The sequence below is a fragment of the Oryza glaberrima genome, chromosome 6 (genome assembly GCF_000147395.1).
Source record: "Oryza glaberrima chromosome 6, OglaRS2, whole genome shotgun sequence".
In the NCBI taxonomy this organism is placed as follows: Eukaryota; Viridiplantae; Streptophyta; class Magnoliopsida; order Poales; family Poaceae; genus Oryza; species Oryza glaberrima.
The window spans coordinates 28848814-28864708 of record NC_068331.1 but is presented as its reverse complement, the minus strand read 5'-3'; the positions used below and the strand labels follow the sequence as shown (position 1 = coordinate 28864708).

Below are 15895 nucleotides of genomic sequence, written 5' to 3'. Positions count from 1 at the left end.
GATACCCCCGGAGCACCTCCTTCAATTTTTTCACCATGAATGATAAACTAAAGATTCCTAAATGGCTGGAGGTTGAAGAAACTGTGTAATTGAGCCCCCCCCCCCCCCCCAATTTTTTTTTTGTTCCTGGATCCGCCCCTGATCACAATCAACCCAAAATGCCAGCCCTTTGTATAGTAAATTAAATGGCCTGCAAAAATGGTTTTTTAGTTATTAAGTAGTGTCGATATGTGTGGGTATGTATGTATGTATGTATGTATGTATGTATGTATGTATAAAAAGGCAAATTCTTTTAAACCAATGTGTGGTTGTAAGCCTCTATTATTTCTCCATGTGTCTCGAATGGATCTTATACATTTGTACAAAAATAACATATCGTAGCAGCGCATCACACTCTATATGTTGTTAGATTTATTTTGTGTATGTTAAATACGAGAAATGCATGATAGAGTATGCGTTTTTCTTATGTAAAATCCTTTTCCACACACACACACACATTATATATACACACACATATATAGATGCACCTTCCTTTATTTAATATCTCTCTGTTTATCTTCAATATTCATACAAATTAAACATCAAACTGCTTAATTAAGCAAGCAATTCAACGACACAGTAGCGTGTTGCCGCTAGCTAGCTGTAACTCTTTTTCCATGCACTAATTGATGATGCAATTTGAACGTAGTCCACTTTGCTTCCCCAATCAGAAAAAAAAGGGTACATAAATATATAAAACCCAAAAGCTAGTGGGCACATATATAAACCGTTAGAAACGGTCCAAATTAAATTGCTCAATGCAGCTTATCCAGACAATCATTCAACCATACGTCCATACCTGAAAAAGTCATCCTCTTTTTTTTTATGGTTTCAAATAGAAAGAAGAGTTGAATACCGCTATTATATTAATTTGAGAGAAACTTTTTTTGGGGTATCTATGCATGTGCAGTTGTACTGTTGACGTGCCAAATTAGAATGTTATATCCAACTATAAAATAAGCAAGAGGCCGCCAAGGCTAGTTATGAACTACTGAATTATTCCTTCTCTGATTTAGATTGTGTTTGTTTTTTTTTTTGTTGGGGTGGGGGGGGGGGGGGAGGGGGGCGGCAATAAATTAAGTACTTAAATGTAAATCACGGAGTTGAAATAACAATGATAAATGGAGTAATCACACAGCAGCTAGCTAGCAGCAGACACACGTACGCTAAACATTGACTCATGCAAATATATTCCTATATATATCAGACGACCGAAAGGTTAATTTCCCCACTTCCGTTAAAAAAGGGGTTGATTTTATCCTGTGAACAGTCCAATCTTATTCTTAACCGATCGAGCACGTACATGTCATGTCAGGCTAGCTAATTAATGGTCCGCTTCAATATTTGATATATACTAGCTAAAGTAGTACGTATAAACGCACACATATCTTTGATCATATGTGCGTATGCATGTTTTAATTTGTCGTCGAACCCTTTGTTTTGCCTTTTGACTAACGACCTAGAACTTTCCCGGGGGAATCACATCTGCATTTTACCCCTTCATCCCAAAATATAAGCATTTTTAAACTTTGACACTAGCTTTGACCACCAATATCTATAAAAGTAATATGTTTTAAATAAAAAATTTTGTATATTATGATAGTTTGTTTTATGATAAATCGAGTAACATTAATTTTACATGATTGATCTTTTTTATTTTTTTCACTATTAATAGTTAAAAGTTACAAATATTTAATTTGGCACTATTTTAAAAATACTTTATTTTGGGACGGATGAGCATATGATATATAGTACTTGCATGCCATATGGAGTACATTATTCTATGATTCGATCGTAAACTGTGGTACCAATTAATTAATATATATAGTCCTAGAAAAAAAACATAAAAAAGACCCGGATCACACGCGGTATAGAGGAGATGATAGTGGTAGAGAGATCGAGTTGAAATTAATCTCTTGGCTCTAGCTAACCTCTTGGGCTTATAAGTAGCTAGCATGTGTGCACCCCAAACATCACACACACACCATCTCAATTCTCAACCTTTAGTAGTACAAGATCGATCTAAACAGCCTGCACAGGTCGACCTAGCCTTACTGCAGGCTGTTCGATCGTCGTAGCTAATTAATTAATACTACGTATAGTGATCGAGAGAATTAACGAATACTTAGAGTTATTAGAGACTAGTTAAGAGTGGTAGGCATGGTGGGCATGAAGAAGAAGAGTGTGGGCTTAGGTCGTCTTAGCCTGATGTTATCCATGGTTCAGGTGTTGGGGGCCGTCGGCGGCGGCGGCGTCCATCCGAGCAAGATGCGGCTGGTGCCGGCGGTGTACGTGTTGGGCGACTCGACGCTGGACGTCGGCAACAACAACCACCTGCCGGGGAAAGACGTCCCTAGGGCCAACAAGCCCTACTACGGCATCGACTTCCCTGGCTCCAAGCCCACCGGACGCTTCAGCAACGGCTTCAACGCCGCCGACTACGTTGGTACGTACTTTACTTAATTATCGTATATATATACTCGTATTTATATAGGCAGGCATGTCCCAATAACATTACTAACTCGATCGAGATATTAATTAATTACATGGGCTTGCAGCAAAGAATCTGGGTTTCGACAAGAGCCCTCCGGCCTATCTGGTACTCAAAGCACGCAACTATCTCGTCCCGGCCGCTCTAGTGATGGGTGTCAACTATGCTTCTGCCGGAGCTGGGATTCTCGACTCCACTGTAAGTGATCACTAGCTACTACAGGTTACCATGAAAATTAAATTTATCAGTGGTCTGTACTTAATCTATGTCGATCTGCTTGTGTCTGAATTATTGCAGAACACCGGACGCAGCATTCCACTGTCGAAGCAGGTGGTGTACTTGAACTCGACGAGGGCGGAGATGGTGGCGAAGGCGGGGTCCGGCGCGGTGAGCGACCTGCTGGCCAAGTCCTTCTTCCTCTTCGGCGTCGGCAGCAACGACATGTTCGCCTTCGCCGCCGCGCAGCAGAAGCTCAACCGCTCCGCGACACCCAGCGAGGTGGAGGCCTTCTACACAAGCCTCATCTCCAACTACTCGGCGGCTATCACGGTATGTAGTTTACACACACCTAACCCAACCATCCTCAACTAACTAACTCATGGATAAATTAATTAATGTACTAACATATTAACAATTAGTCCGGACATTTCCTTTCCTGGTGTCGTAAGTACTACTACTACTCTCAATTTGTTCAAAGTCTCCTGCAGCCGGCTATATACTATATAGAAAGACATGATATATAGGAAGAACAATTCAATGATCATCTTGGTAATTATATACTTATATATTAATCATCAGTACGCGTGATACATGTATCCATATCAACTAATTAAGCTAGCTAATTGCTAATTGATGAATTGTGTTGGTGTACGTGTGCAGGAGCTGTACGGGATGGGCGCGAGGAAGTTTGGGATCATCAACGTTGGGCCGGTGGGGTGCGTGCCGAGCGTGCGCGTGGCGAACGCAACGGGCGGCTGCAACGACGGCATGAACCAGCTCGCCGCCGGCTTCGACGCGGCGCTCCGCGGCCACATGTCCGGCCTCGCCGCGCGGCTGCCGGGGCTCGCCTACTCCATCGCCGACTCGTACGCGCTCACGCAGCTGACCTTCGCCGACCCGGGCGCCGCCGGCTACGCGAACGCCGACAGCGCGTGCTGCGGCGGCGGGAGGCTGGGCGCGGAGGGGCCCTGCCAGCGCGGCGCGGCGCTGTGCGGCGACCGCGACCGGTTCGTGTTCTGGGACAGCGTCCACCCGTCGCAGCAGGCCAACAAGCTCGGCGCCAAGGCCTACTTCCACGGCCCGCCCCAGTTCACCTCCCCCATCAACTTCAACCAGCTCGCCAATTACAACAGCTGATACTCATTTATTTATATATATTGCTTCTCATCGATGATATATATACGTGGTCACTGATGTTCTTTCTTTCTTTCATGTTTTTTTCCTAGTTTTAGTCTTGGAATTTCAGTTAAATTGATTCATCATTCATGTATATACTGCTGTACAATATATACATGTTGCTCTATTCAGCTCGGTTTGATTATGAGTACTGCAAATGGAAGTGTAATAATCGATCCATCGTGGCTAGAGGCCAGAAAAATAATGATAAAATTGATGTGCTTCACTTAGTTAATTTTCCCTGTTATTTACTATTGCTGTCTATTCTTATTTTTTGTGTGGAGAATAAAAGAAAGCATGCGCGAATTGTGTGTATATATATAACTCAACTAGCTAGTTAGATTCCTTGTGGTGAAATTTATTCACCCGAGTTTAAGTTTAGTGGTAGACGACGTACACATCAATAAGGAGACACATGTGGTGACTTCGTAAATCTCAACATATACCGGCTTAATTTTTTTAATGTACTCATAAGATAGAGTGTGCGTGTATACGTTCATAAGAGATAAGTATGTTGTGTTTGTGAACACCTACGTTTGAATTGTATTTCTTAAAAAAAGAAAAAAAAAAGAAAGCATGCGTACAGGGACGAACCCACATTGCGGACCAACTTTAATGGGCTGGGAGGCTAAGGAATGGGCTTTGTGGACCATCACGGACGGCCCAAGATGAGCCCCTACAAGCCATCTCTCGTGCGTGGGCCTAGTCGATGTAGCGCAGCTTTGTGAGCTCACCCGGGCTTGTTACACCAAAACTTGAGAAAAAAACTCACATATAAATTTTTTTAAAAAAAAAATACACCGTTAACATTTGGGAAACGTGCGAGTTTCTCTCTCTTTTTCTTGCTGCCAGAAATACATGCATACTTGCATGCACAATTTTGTGAGTGTTAAAAATTAAAGCTGTGGATACATCATAAAATCACTAAAATACAAATTACTAGCCCCCTTGAATCGCAGGATTAAAATAAAAGGATGAATAAAAAAATCACAGGATTCTGATAGGAATGTAAGTGTAGAAATGAGTATTGCAAAACATAAAAAAAAAACATAGGAATGACCGTTTGATTGGACTGCAGGAAAAACACAAGAATCAGATGAGAGAGATAGACTCAAAGAAAATTTTTCAAGAGGTTAGAGTGGATGTTAAATTTTCTACATTTTTCCTTTAGAATTGCAAGAATAGGAAAGTTTTCTACGTTTTTCCTTTTCTCATTCCTACAAATCAAAGGTATGAATAAATTATATAAGATTTTAATTCCTTTGTTTTTCCTCCAATTCAAAGGGGGATAAATAGCTTTCGTATACCCTACCAGGCAGCGAACCGAATATAGTTTTTTTTTTTATTAAAACTTAGTGCCCGCGGTTGTGGTCCACTATCAGCTTTGTTAGCCCGTTATTACGCTTAGATGGTGTTTTTCATGTATGGATAGTGTAGTCAACGTTATACACTCCCTCCGTTTCACAATATAAAACTTTCTATTATTGCCCACATTAATATAGATGCATATAATTTTATTAACATCTATATAAATGTGGACAATGTTAGAAAGTCTTACATTATAAAACGGAGGAAGTATCTTCTTTATGTCTTACTTGCTTATACTCCCTCCGCCCATGATACATCACATCCAACCAAAATCCCCTGTATTTAAAGATTGAGGGAGTTACTACTTTTAAAATCTTATGCTATATACGTACTCCCTCCATTCTATAATATATATAAGGCATAACCACTTTGATCAAAACTACATGATGATAATAATTATTTCTTAGTCTTTGAGTTAAGAGTGGTTGTGCATTATATTTTGGAATGAAGGGAGTACTAATTAAGTACGTTGTTTAAACTTGTAAATTTAAAGTATGGTTTTATGTTATTATTGATATATGAAGTACATTTATCGTTATAATTTAAATTCCGCTACTGACATTACTAATTCACTATCAAACCCGCTGTCTCCTAGAGTTTTAGGCGTGCTTTGAAACTGGAAACCAAATCACGCAAGTAGTTACATCCGTGATAAGTTGTCAGACGTGGCAATACTATCTTTATTCTTATCCGAGACACGAAGGGATGGGGATCAGGGATGGTCCCTCTCCCAGAAATGTACTGCTCCATCCGTTCTAAAATGTAGCTATTTTTAGCACAGTATTTCTAAAATGAAGCTATTTATTCACCTACCTCCTCCTCTCAACCAATCACAACCATTCTTCTTCACCTACTTTCTCTTTTCAACTAATCACACACTTCCTCTAATCATTATCATCTACTTTTTTAATACCCGTGTCAAACTCAAAAATGACTTCATTTTAGGACCGAGGAAGTACTAGTCCGATGTACTATCAACCATCTGATGACGTTTTTGACTCATCGGAAATGGCTACTGCACCGTTTCTTGGGAGTATTTTCCATCTGCAGCAGAGCAGAGCAGTGCAGTGATAATCCGATGTTTGTTAATGTGATGCGGTTTAGCTGGCAGCTGAAGCTCCTCCCAAATTGCCTACCAACCGTCGCCATTAAACAAAATCAATTTCTATAACTTGTCGAGGAAATCGATCGTTCCTTCCTTCCTTCATTAGGTTAATCAATTATCACATGCTGAGATTTCACAAATCACGCTTCCCAAATCAAAACACAATAAAAAAAGAACATAATTTGAGGAATACTCCAAGTCCAAATATAAAAGCAGCAGCAGATCAGAGCAGAGCAGCTATCAAAAGCCAAGATCGCCAAGTCCAACAAAAAGAAGAGAAAGAGGCGTCATCAACTTTAGTAGAATCTCCAGTTCCAATTTTCCATGGCGACCTTGGCGCGCGTCTCCCTCCCCTCTGTCCTCCTCACGTACCTACTCCTACTCACTGACTGCCTTCCTCTTCTTTGCTTTCTTTTGCTCACCATTTGATTCTCAGGCTGCGGCATGGCGCAACCACCCAGGGCTTCGCGGCGGCGAGGCCGGCGGCGGTGGTGGCAAAGAGGTTGCTCGGATCCGTCAGGTGACTCGCCGTTCATCTTTTCCTTTTTCCGGTTCAGTGTGACGGCGCAGCAGAGTGTCCCAAGGTGATGATCGTTTCGTCTTCTTCTCCAGATGCGGCGGCGCCGCCGAGGCCTTGGGCGCGGACATGGCGGTGCCGCGGTCGGTGCCGGTGCGCGTCGCCCACGAGCTGCAGCAGGCCGGACACCGCTATCTCGACGTCAGGTTCGGAATCAAATTATCCATCTGCATCTGCATCTGCTAATTAACAACCTCAACATTTGTTTTTTTTTTCCTCTTGACAAGAAGAATATTTTTTTTACTCGACGTGTACAAGTTCAGACTTCAGAGCCGACTAACTTTGAAACTGAACTGCCGAAAGAACACCAATAAGATCAAAAGAATGTGATATATTGAATCAAGCAGCTGTCTTTCGATGAAATTTCTGCAGCTTAATCATTGTGCTCGATCTTTGTAGAACCGAGGGTGAGTTTGCAGGTGGGCATCCAGTTGGAGCTGTAAACATCCCATATATGTACAAAACCGGCTCAGGTAATTAAACTACCCCTGCAGCACATTTTTTTTCTCACTGATTGCTCTGTCCTGTCTTAGTTGTTACAACTATTTTAGACTTCAACTGAGATTGTCATAATCAACATGGGATGTTGGCATTGATCCCATCGATTTCACAAATCCAGATGTGAATATTCCAGTCAAAATTCTAAAAAAATAATAATAATTCCTAGGTCATGCATGTCTTGGGCATGTGCATTCCCAAATTTTCCATATGATCTTGTAAATCATTTTGCACATGAAGTTCAGAAATGCTAGTAGGATTATGGGTGGTCCTCAAACTCGCTTTTATTTGTCTGGTCTGATTGAAAATTGTTGGGTGGTTTCAGAGCTCTAGAGAGATCAGGATGCATGCATGCATCCTATTATTCTGATGCAGCTATGCAAGTTGAACACAAAACTATTCTTTTTGCATGCATGAATGCATTTCACTATCAACTTGTACCCTTGCAAACCACCAAACTAAACTGAAAACCAGCGTTTCGCCGCTGCAAAGGGGCAACTGACATTACTTTGAGTTGTGATCATCAGCTAGTTGCGTTTGTGATTTGCTCTCCTACAGCTGGTCCCTGCTACAGATAGACCATACGCACATGGTTTTTAAAAATTATTATCTGAGGTTACCAGCTAGATCAAATCCAATTGAGAAACTGACTCATCAGGATGCTGCTTTACACTAGTGATACATTACTGTGCATCAAGTTGTCTGTTTGACTGAATGTCAGCCCTGCTGAATATTGACAGATTGCATTCATATATAATACTGTGATTAAGACATTAAGTGCTGATTCACATCTAAACATTATTTATTTTCTCTCATTCCTAGGACTGACAAAAAACACACATTTTCTTGAGAAAGTGTCGACTACCTTTGGGAAGGAGGATGAGATCATCGTTGTATGTATCCTTGGTTTTGAAACATTTCGTATGTTATTTACAACCACTTTTCTTAATGTACTTAAACTTTCACCTGTTAATTCTAGGGATGCCAAAGTGGCAAGAGATCCCTCATGGCAGCATCTGAACTCTGCTCTGCTGTAAGAATGCCCATCTCATCAACTCTGTATTCCGCTTATCAGTTCTTGGGCTTCTGTCGTTCGAAATGATTTATCTCATGCAATTTTTCAGGGTTTTACTGCTGTCACCGACATTGCCGGTGGATTTTCTGCCTGGAAGGAGAATGAACTCCCAACCAACAAGTGACGTTGGCCTGAAAGATTTTCTGCGTTTCTGAAACCTAATAATCTGCAGATGACTTCACGCTCCACGGCTGTACGCCTGTACACTATGTGGTCTTCTCAAATGTGAGGCATCAGAAGAATACTGAATAAATGGATTTTGAAGGGATGAATGGTGCTAGTTTAGAGACTAGGGTTTTATTATGTTTAATTTGCTGTCCTGTCACCCCTTCCATGTTACCTTTTATGTTAATAAACTTTCTTGGCAACATGACAATGGCACCTTGCAGTGACTGCAGATGTATGATGAAAATACTGTTGCAGATTCCTTTCCAAAAAAAAAAAAAAAAAACTGTTGCAGAGTGCTAATAGGAAAAGAAGCTTTCAATAAGGTTCAAAATAAGTAGTATACTGCAATTTCACTAATATTTTCTGCTTTCCGTAGTATACACTATACAGCAATTGAAATTTACACGGGTACTTGCTTTACATTTGGTGGAAAAGACAAATGGCGGCTAAGTGATCTGCCAGTCAGCTACCACACTGTACAATAATAAACCCCTGAATACACAGTATCTTTCAGAGAAATCTATCGAGAAAGTAGCTGCAGAAAAACAATGTGCAACTTTAGATATGATACAAGAATTTCATCAATGGACCTTCCCAAAAGTAAAGAAGCCTCCTTTCTCCTTCTCTTTATGGGGATGGGTAAGATCAATGCCATGCTGTCAGTACGTTACATACACCCATCAGGCCATCAAGCAAGAATATGAAAATTTGGGATTTCATGAAATGGTAAATAGGTCACAGATGCCTACCTCCCCAGCAATTTCATCAAGCTTTTGCAAAATTTGTACAAAGTCTGGTCTGTTGACAGCATTTTGCTGCCAGCAACTCTCAAGTAACAGCGCGAGTTTAGGATCTGTGGCCTTGGGAATAACTGGTCTTAAACCCTGCCATGTCAACCGTTTGTTTACTTGATTGAAAGATTGTGAAATGTGAACCATAAGATAACCTCTTTTAAAAAAGGTGAACTATAACATAAGTAGTTTTATGAAGTAGGAAAGCATAAAGAAAAGATGTCCACATTATGATATTGGAGCTGCATTTGTTATGTCAAATAGTAACAAGAAAAAAAAAATTCAGCTTAGCTCTTGACCTCTTGAACAACACCTATGGCTGCTTGGAGTGGTGTTAGAAACTCGTGAGGAATCTAGTAAAGTATGTTAAAAAAAACATAAGTATGTTGGCAGCAAAAACTTATATTTCCAAGAGAAAATCACTAGCCAATGAATCAATAATACCTTTCCCGTAAGTAGCTCCCACAAAACAACACCAAAGCTAAAGACATCAGCCTTTGAATCATATGGCTTATGCTCAATAACCTACATAAAAAGCGTTGCATAGATCTGAGATGTGAAAAACATGTATCCCAATCTGTTGCTTAGCTCTCCAATTTCTTTTGAGAAAGTTGTGCGATGGTTTGGAAAATTTACCATTAAATTGGATAAACTATCATCATTAGAGAAGAAAAGGGAAACATTTGCTATGTCCTCTATGCAAAACTGGGATTTCACTTGAATATATAATTTAAAAAGATTACCTCAGGAGCCATCCAACGATATGTACCAGTTTCGGCAGTCATAATCCCTGATTCAGCTTTTACACGTGCAACACCAAAATCAGCAACCTTGATAAGCTGAAAAAGATTCATCCATATCAGTTTAATCATGAAAATAATTGTGACAACAACAGTTCTGCAAAGAAAGCAATACCAACAAACTACAGGCCATGAAAAACTATGTTTATCCCTGATCATCAAGCCACATTATAAAGTAATTACGTTAATGACTACTCAGGATTAAGCTACAGAGCGATCAAAAGTCTTGCCTCGTGCTCATCCATAAGAAGGTTTGCTGTCTTCAAGTCTCGATGAATAATTTTATTTTGGTGTAAATAGTTCATCCCTTTTGATATATCAACTGCAGCTTTAAGCAGACTGGGAAGTTTGAAGGAACCTTTACGCTTATGAAGGTAGTCGTAAACACTTCCATTTTTCATAAACTCTGGTGAAATATGTAAATTCCAAAATGTAAGGGGATAACACCATCACATATAAATGGGCAAAATCTGCATAATTAAAAGGAATTGGCATCTGTATTCATTTTACCTGTGACAATACATAAGGTTGGGGATTTGGTGCATGCCCCAAGAAATCGAACAATGTTCTTATGACGAATCTTCCTAGAATTTGGCAGTTCCATCGGCAACATGGTCAAAGAGATGTGTTACTTTCCAGGGAAAAGGCTCTGATAAAGAATTGTCTATGTAACTTCAATCAGCTTACCAAATAGACTGCTGAATTACTTAAGGTTGTATAGCTGTAATGTTGTCAAATTCTTAGATTGTGCTGTATGCTATGATTAAGTTTGTGCAAGTTTTTCTATGGTTCAGACAAAACTTTGCATAATATGATTCACATGATGTGTTCATAAACGACTTGTACATTTCAATGAATGACTCGAAGCCATTGGGAAAGTCATCTCGCTACACCTTATACAGCGATGGCTTAGTTACTAGATGAGCTTGCTAGGCATTCGACATTACAGGTTTATTTACTTTTCCTTTTTTTTTTTTTTGGTTTTGAGAATCCCATATCTTTATTTTATTACTAACCTCATGATGAATACTTCTTCGTTAAATTCCTCCTGCATGTTCTCATTAAGACGATCTGACTTGAGCACCTTAATTGCGACATCTTCACCAAAATATGTACCGCGATAGCTGCAACCTCAAGGGAGGAAGAATGACTCTTGAGGCAATGTCTAACAGACTGAAGGTTCCATGCAACGCAACAACAGGATACTCACAGATCACCATACGTTCCAGATGCCACTTTCTCTTGAATATCCAATACGTCGAAGTTAATTTCCCATTCATCTGTGTTATCTTTAGGTATCTGAACATGGTTGACTTGCGAGTTAATCAAAGACTGCTTGCCTGCTAATTCAGGAGGCCAGCAAGAAGATTTTGAGGGCATCTGCAGAAAATTTTCAACAATGAAAACAGTAAGTATTAGGAAATATAGAAATGCTGTAATCAGTATTGGCAGAGAGAGAAATACAATAGCTTAATAAACGAACTGAATTGTTATTTGTCAAGAGAACATCATATTCTATGATGTAACCATATCTTCTTGATCTAGAACAAAGCATACTATTCCAATACTTCTGAATCCCCCTTTTCTTATGCGCCTTCAAGAGCTTGTGATGTAAACTACCGACCTTTAAGATTGTGCAGTACTATCGTATGGTGGGCAGGAAAATCTTAAACTTCTTTTATTTTGTTTTCGGTTGACTTCAGCACTATATTTTATCTAGTTTCTGCATATTTTTTTAAACATTTCTGGCAACAGAGCAAACAAAGCTCTAATGCATTTTAATTATAGTGAGAAAATAAAGAGGAATATCAATGAAACTCTACCTGTGGTTCGTAATTGTGAATTTCCTTCTCCAACGCTTCTTCGAGAAGTTGGGTTTCCTGTAAAATCAAAAGAATAATTATCCTCCTTTCTAACAAGCATATTCTTATTCAGCAAAGGGAACAGATCCTTGCGAATTTAAAATTACAGTAACAGAACTCCCACCAATTTTTCGGCTGATTTTCACAAAATAATTGTTTAAGGTAGCTAAAAAGGGAACAATAAAGCTTTCCGGTTTGTCAGCCCAAAATATGCAAAAATCATTTTTTGCTGTTTCTAATATTCCTGTGCAATCCAATAATATGCAAGTACGTGCCTATAAGTTCACTGATAACCATTAACAGTAGTCAAATAACATTTTTTTCTCAGAGTTTTCTTGAGCTCTTCATGAACAGGCAAATAAACTCTAAATGGCATTTAGGCAAATGCTTTGGGATTACAAAGCATAGATAAGATCTACTGGTTCAAAACTGGTTTGGGATATGGTCTTAGACAATCCTATATTATGGACATTGTGCTATAAAATTTTACTAGAAAATTAGTAGATCAAAGGTCATAGAATATATATAAACTCAGTTGGATTCATAGCAATTCATGCAAAACAATGGTAAAAGTATGAATGAATGTTGAGATCATGAATACTTAGATGTCCTTACATGTAGGAAGCAAGACAGACAACTACTCCCTCCATCCCAAAATAGAGCTACTTTGAGCATTCAAATTTTGTCCTAAAATATAGCTACTTCTCCACCTATTCCCTCATCTCAACCAATCACAACCATCTCTTATTTTGTTTCTCTACTTACTTCCACATCTCAACCAGTGACAAATATCCCCCATTTAATTTCATGTCTCTCCTTGATCCTCGTGAAAAGCACCTGAGTGCTTATATTTTGGGATAGAGGGAGAATATGGTTAAGAATTTTTAATCAAATGTTTCCTGAGTAGAGAAATGGACCAAACAAACCTTGTGATCCCATCCGATTACGATGAAAATATCTAAGAAGTAACCATCATTTGTTGAAAGTGCATGTACTTCTTTGATATCAAGATTGAGATTGCCTAGAAGTGAAGACAGCTGAAATAATATGCAACCGATAGTATCAGGAAGGTTCTCAAAACATGTGTAACAAATTCTTCCATAGTAATGAATCCTCGGTTTTGCTATTCCAGAAGTTTGGAGTAAGAAAACTTACTTGCGTAAGGCCCTTTGGTTTGTCATCAGATGCAAAGGTGATCTCATGCATGGGTCTGCAAGATAAGAAATTTGCAGCCAAGGGAAAAGAGAGAAACGAATAAGCATCATGTTATGCTCCTCCCCAGCTTTTTATTCAGAAGCATAGAATGTTTTTTTTTTTTTTGAAAAGAGAGAAGCATAGATTGTGGAATTGCACTCACTTATTCCCAAATCTCAGAGTACAAAGACGATAAATGAAAGAAGAATACCATGTACTGACATAAACAGTCTTCAACATATGTGCATGTTAAATAGAACTACAGCAATGAAACAGAAGAAATGGTTCTAAATATCATAGTCTCACTGATTAGTGTTTTAAAGAAATAACCACACTCTGACTGAAAAAAAGGAATAAACACAACATCAAGTAACAGCAAAATGAGCTAATTAGTGATATTTGAATTAAAAATGAATGTCTAAAATAGAAAAATCCGAAAGTGCAAAGAGAAAAAAGTGCATAGGTAAATGAGAAAATTTCAGGACCTAGTAACTATAAATATGCAAACCTGAGAATAGCATCTATGTCTTGGTTGTCATCCAGGAGGTTCTTGCTGCTTGCTTGACGAACAAGAGCCTTAAGGGCTGTGGTAGAGCCAAAAATAGGTGCAGGGTGTTCACTGAGAAATCAAACAAACAGAAATATAAGGGGAGAAAAAACAGAATATAAATACTAGCACTAAGCACAAAATAGAAAAATACAACAACATGTCATGATACATAGCAATCTTAAAGGACATACGCTGGTGTTCTTGGCGTAGGACAGTTGTCATCTTCAGTGATGTTTGACTGTGAATCGGCTTCACTCGCATCAATATCTAGAGGAACCTGCACAGCAATGTTTGCTTCAGAAACATACCACAGATATACTGCTGCAAAACATGAGCAAACCAATCGAAGCTGTTCTCCTTTTTGGCGTAAATGTACCTGAACAATTCTCACTGAGAAGGCAGGCTGATTTTCAGGATGGGTAGCCTTCTCAAGCAGCTTCATGTGCATCAGAACGTCTTCTGCCCTCTCAACATTGACATCCATGGCATAACTGCCATATCAAATCGAAGAACAAGAATAGAGTTGATCATATTTGGAACCAGCAAGTCGAAAAGAACAAATTAGGCACTGGGAGCGCCCCCATATCAAAAAGTAGAGCATCGAAATTTAGACTCTAGCCAACTCCTAGTGTGCTTAGACTCAGAAATGTTAGCCAAATTCATCTTCCATTTCAGGCCCTGATTCGGATTCACAGGCCTGACACTTGAAAATCATCACAGAGGGTAAATTTTAGTTTGAACAGTGCCCCGTGTGCATTCGATCAAAGATCAATCTTAGAGACGAAATCAAACATGCAGACACGAGTTTTTGGCAGCAATGATGCGCAGGGTGGTTGTATTAAGAACCTGGCGTTGAAGCGGTGGAAGTGCGTCCAGAGCTTCTCGGTGAAGTCCGGCGCGAGGGCCTCAGGCGCGCCGGCGTCCCTGAGCCGCTGCAGCACGTCGTGGTACACCCCCAGCCTCATGTGTTCTCTCCTGACCTTCCGCGGCGCCGTCGCCGTCGCCGGCACGGGAGAGACCTGACCGCCGCGGTCCATCGCCGACCTGTTCGACGAAATGCGCACAACGACTGCAAACGCTGCAACGCTGTGCTTTGGGTTTGTCTCCCGTTTTATCAAACAGCAAAGGCGCAACTCTTCATAATTCTTTTGACTCCTATGTAATTCAATGAATTTAATATGAAATTTCTTAGTTTCTTGTATGCTATGTTGTGGCCGTTTCTCGCCAAAATCCAATGGATATCCGTTTCGAAAGGAGCGTTTACTAATGTTACGAACAAAAAATATGTTTAAAAAGAAAAGCTGTGACAGAGAATGGCCAATTTGTCCACCGATGACGAGTTTGACATTCGAATATGTGTACGATTTAATCGGCAAATCAAGGTTGACTTCGATTGTCACGTAAACTCTTGTTTGTTCTATCACTGTCAGCCATCTGCCCATAAATTCAACTTTTACTCGGCTCTTTGTTGTTCTTTTCTTCATTTTTATTTTTGCTGAAACTGAAACATCGATTATCTTTGTTGGATTTGCCTCGTCGTTTATCGGATAAGAAGAACACCAAGTCAGCATTTTCCTACACCCATAATCTGATTAAGCATGCACGCTGACGCGAGATAGCCACGGTTTATGAACCAATGTGCTCCCCTGATTCTCTGGCTTTGCAGGATACTATCGATTTTTTTTTATCTTAAACTAAAACGTCAAGGACATTTGGACTTAATTAAACTAAATTAGTCATCCATCAGCTAGACATGACATCATAATCAATAGTCCTAATCCCATCCTTAACCTAACTTTTTCCCTAAAATAAAAAGATTTTTTTTATTTATACATTTTTTTATTAAAATATTTACAAAAATAATTTTTTGTTTCAAAAATTTACAAATCTAATCGCCTGCCGCCCTCTGGGACTTAAATGCAAATTTTCCAGCACAACTTGTTAGCTCTATTATTTTACAATTTAAAATTATATTATATAAA

General features: G+C 39.5%; 3 protein-coding genes across 3 annotated transcripts; 2 read left to right on the top strand and 1 right to left on the bottom strand.

Moving 5' to 3' along the window:
• The first annotated feature begins 2032 nt into the window (after positions 1-2032).
• On the top strand, positions 2033-4160 carry LOC127777398 (GDSL esterase/lipase At5g55050-like). The gene is made up of 4 exons (XM_052303982.1): positions 2033-2485; positions 2598-2728; positions 2828-3079; positions 3410-4160. Exons 1-4 carry the CDS (start codon positions 2200-2202, stop codon positions 3884-3886), a joined length of 1146 nt encoding a protein of 381 aa, XP_052159942.1. The 5' UTR covers positions 2033-2199; the 3' UTR covers positions 3887-4160.
• A 2248-nt stretch (positions 4161-6408) lies between these two features.
• On the top strand, positions 6409-8916 carry LOC127777158 (thiosulfate sulfurtransferase 16, chloroplastic-like). Its single transcript, XM_052303696.1, has 7 exons — positions 6409-6766; positions 6835-6918; positions 7011-7121; positions 7375-7448; positions 8296-8366; positions 8453-8506; positions 8598-8916. Exons 1-7 carry the CDS (start codon positions 6723-6725, stop codon positions 8670-8672), a joined length of 513 nt encoding a protein of 170 aa, XP_052159656.1. The 5' UTR covers positions 6409-6722; the 3' UTR covers positions 8673-8916.
• Positions 8917-9035: 119 nt separating this feature from the next.
• LOC127777157 (serine/threonine-protein kinase STY46-like) lies at positions 9036-15064 on the bottom strand. Its single transcript, XM_052303695.1, has 16 exons — positions 14760-15064; positions 14290-14404; positions 14105-14190; positions 13872-13982; positions 13325-13379; positions 13096-13206; positions 12131-12187; positions 11518-11687; positions 11324-11431; positions 10818-10891; positions 10538-10713; positions 10251-10346; positions 9952-10032; positions 9807-9860; positions 9466-9600; positions 9036-9372 (listed from the first exon to the last, which is right to left on the bottom strand). Exons 1-16 carry the CDS (start codon positions 14948-14950, stop codon positions 9298-9300), a joined length of 1695 nt encoding a protein of 564 aa, XP_052159655.1. The 5' UTR covers positions 14951-15064; the 3' UTR covers positions 9036-9297.
• Between the last annotated feature and the right edge of the window lie 831 nt (positions 15065-15895).

What these genes read in the sequence shown, in the direction of transcription:
- LOC127777398 (XM_052303982.1), top strand. Translation starts at nt 2,200, where the DNA reads ATGGTGGGCATGAAGAAGAAGAGTGTGGGCTTAGGTCGTCTTAGCCTG. An exon ending in CAACGCCGCCGACTACGTTG is followed by an intron (nt 2,486 to 2,597) that starts GTACGTACTTTA and finishes ATGGGCTTGCAG; the next exon opens with CAAAGAATCTGGGTTTCGAC. An exon ending in ACTACTCGGCGGCTATCACG is followed by an intron (nt 3,080 to 3,409) that starts GTATGTAGTTTA and finishes GTACGTGTGCAG; the next exon opens with GAGCTGTACGGGATGGGCGC.
- LOC127777158 (XM_052303696.1), top strand. Translation starts at nt 6,723, where the DNA reads ATGGCGACCTTGGCGCGCGTCTCCCTCCCCTCTGTCCTCCTCAC. An exon ending in CACCGCTATCTCGACGTCAG is followed by an intron (nt 7,122 to 7,374) that starts GTTCGGAATCAA and finishes CGATCTTTGTAG; the next exon opens with AACCGAGGGTGAGTTTGCAG. An exon ending in TATGTACAAAACCGGCTCAG is followed by an intron (nt 7,449 to 8,295) that starts GTAATTAAACTA and finishes TCTCATTCCTAG; the next exon opens with GACTGACAAAAAACACACAT.
- LOC127777157 (XM_052303695.1), bottom strand. Translation starts at nt 14,950, where the DNA reads ATGGACCGCGGCGGTCAGGTCTCTCCCGTGCCGGCGACGGCGACGGCG. An exon ending in TAATCGGATGGGATCACAAG is followed by an intron (nt 12,188 to 13,095) that starts GTTTGTTTGGTC and finishes TTGATTTTACAG; the next exon opens with GAAACCCAACTTCTCGAAGA. An exon ending in ATCGTTGGATGGCTCCTGAG is followed by an intron (nt 10,033 to 10,250) that starts GTAATCTTTTTA and finishes CTTTTTATGTAG; the next exon opens with GTTATTGAGCATAAGCCATA.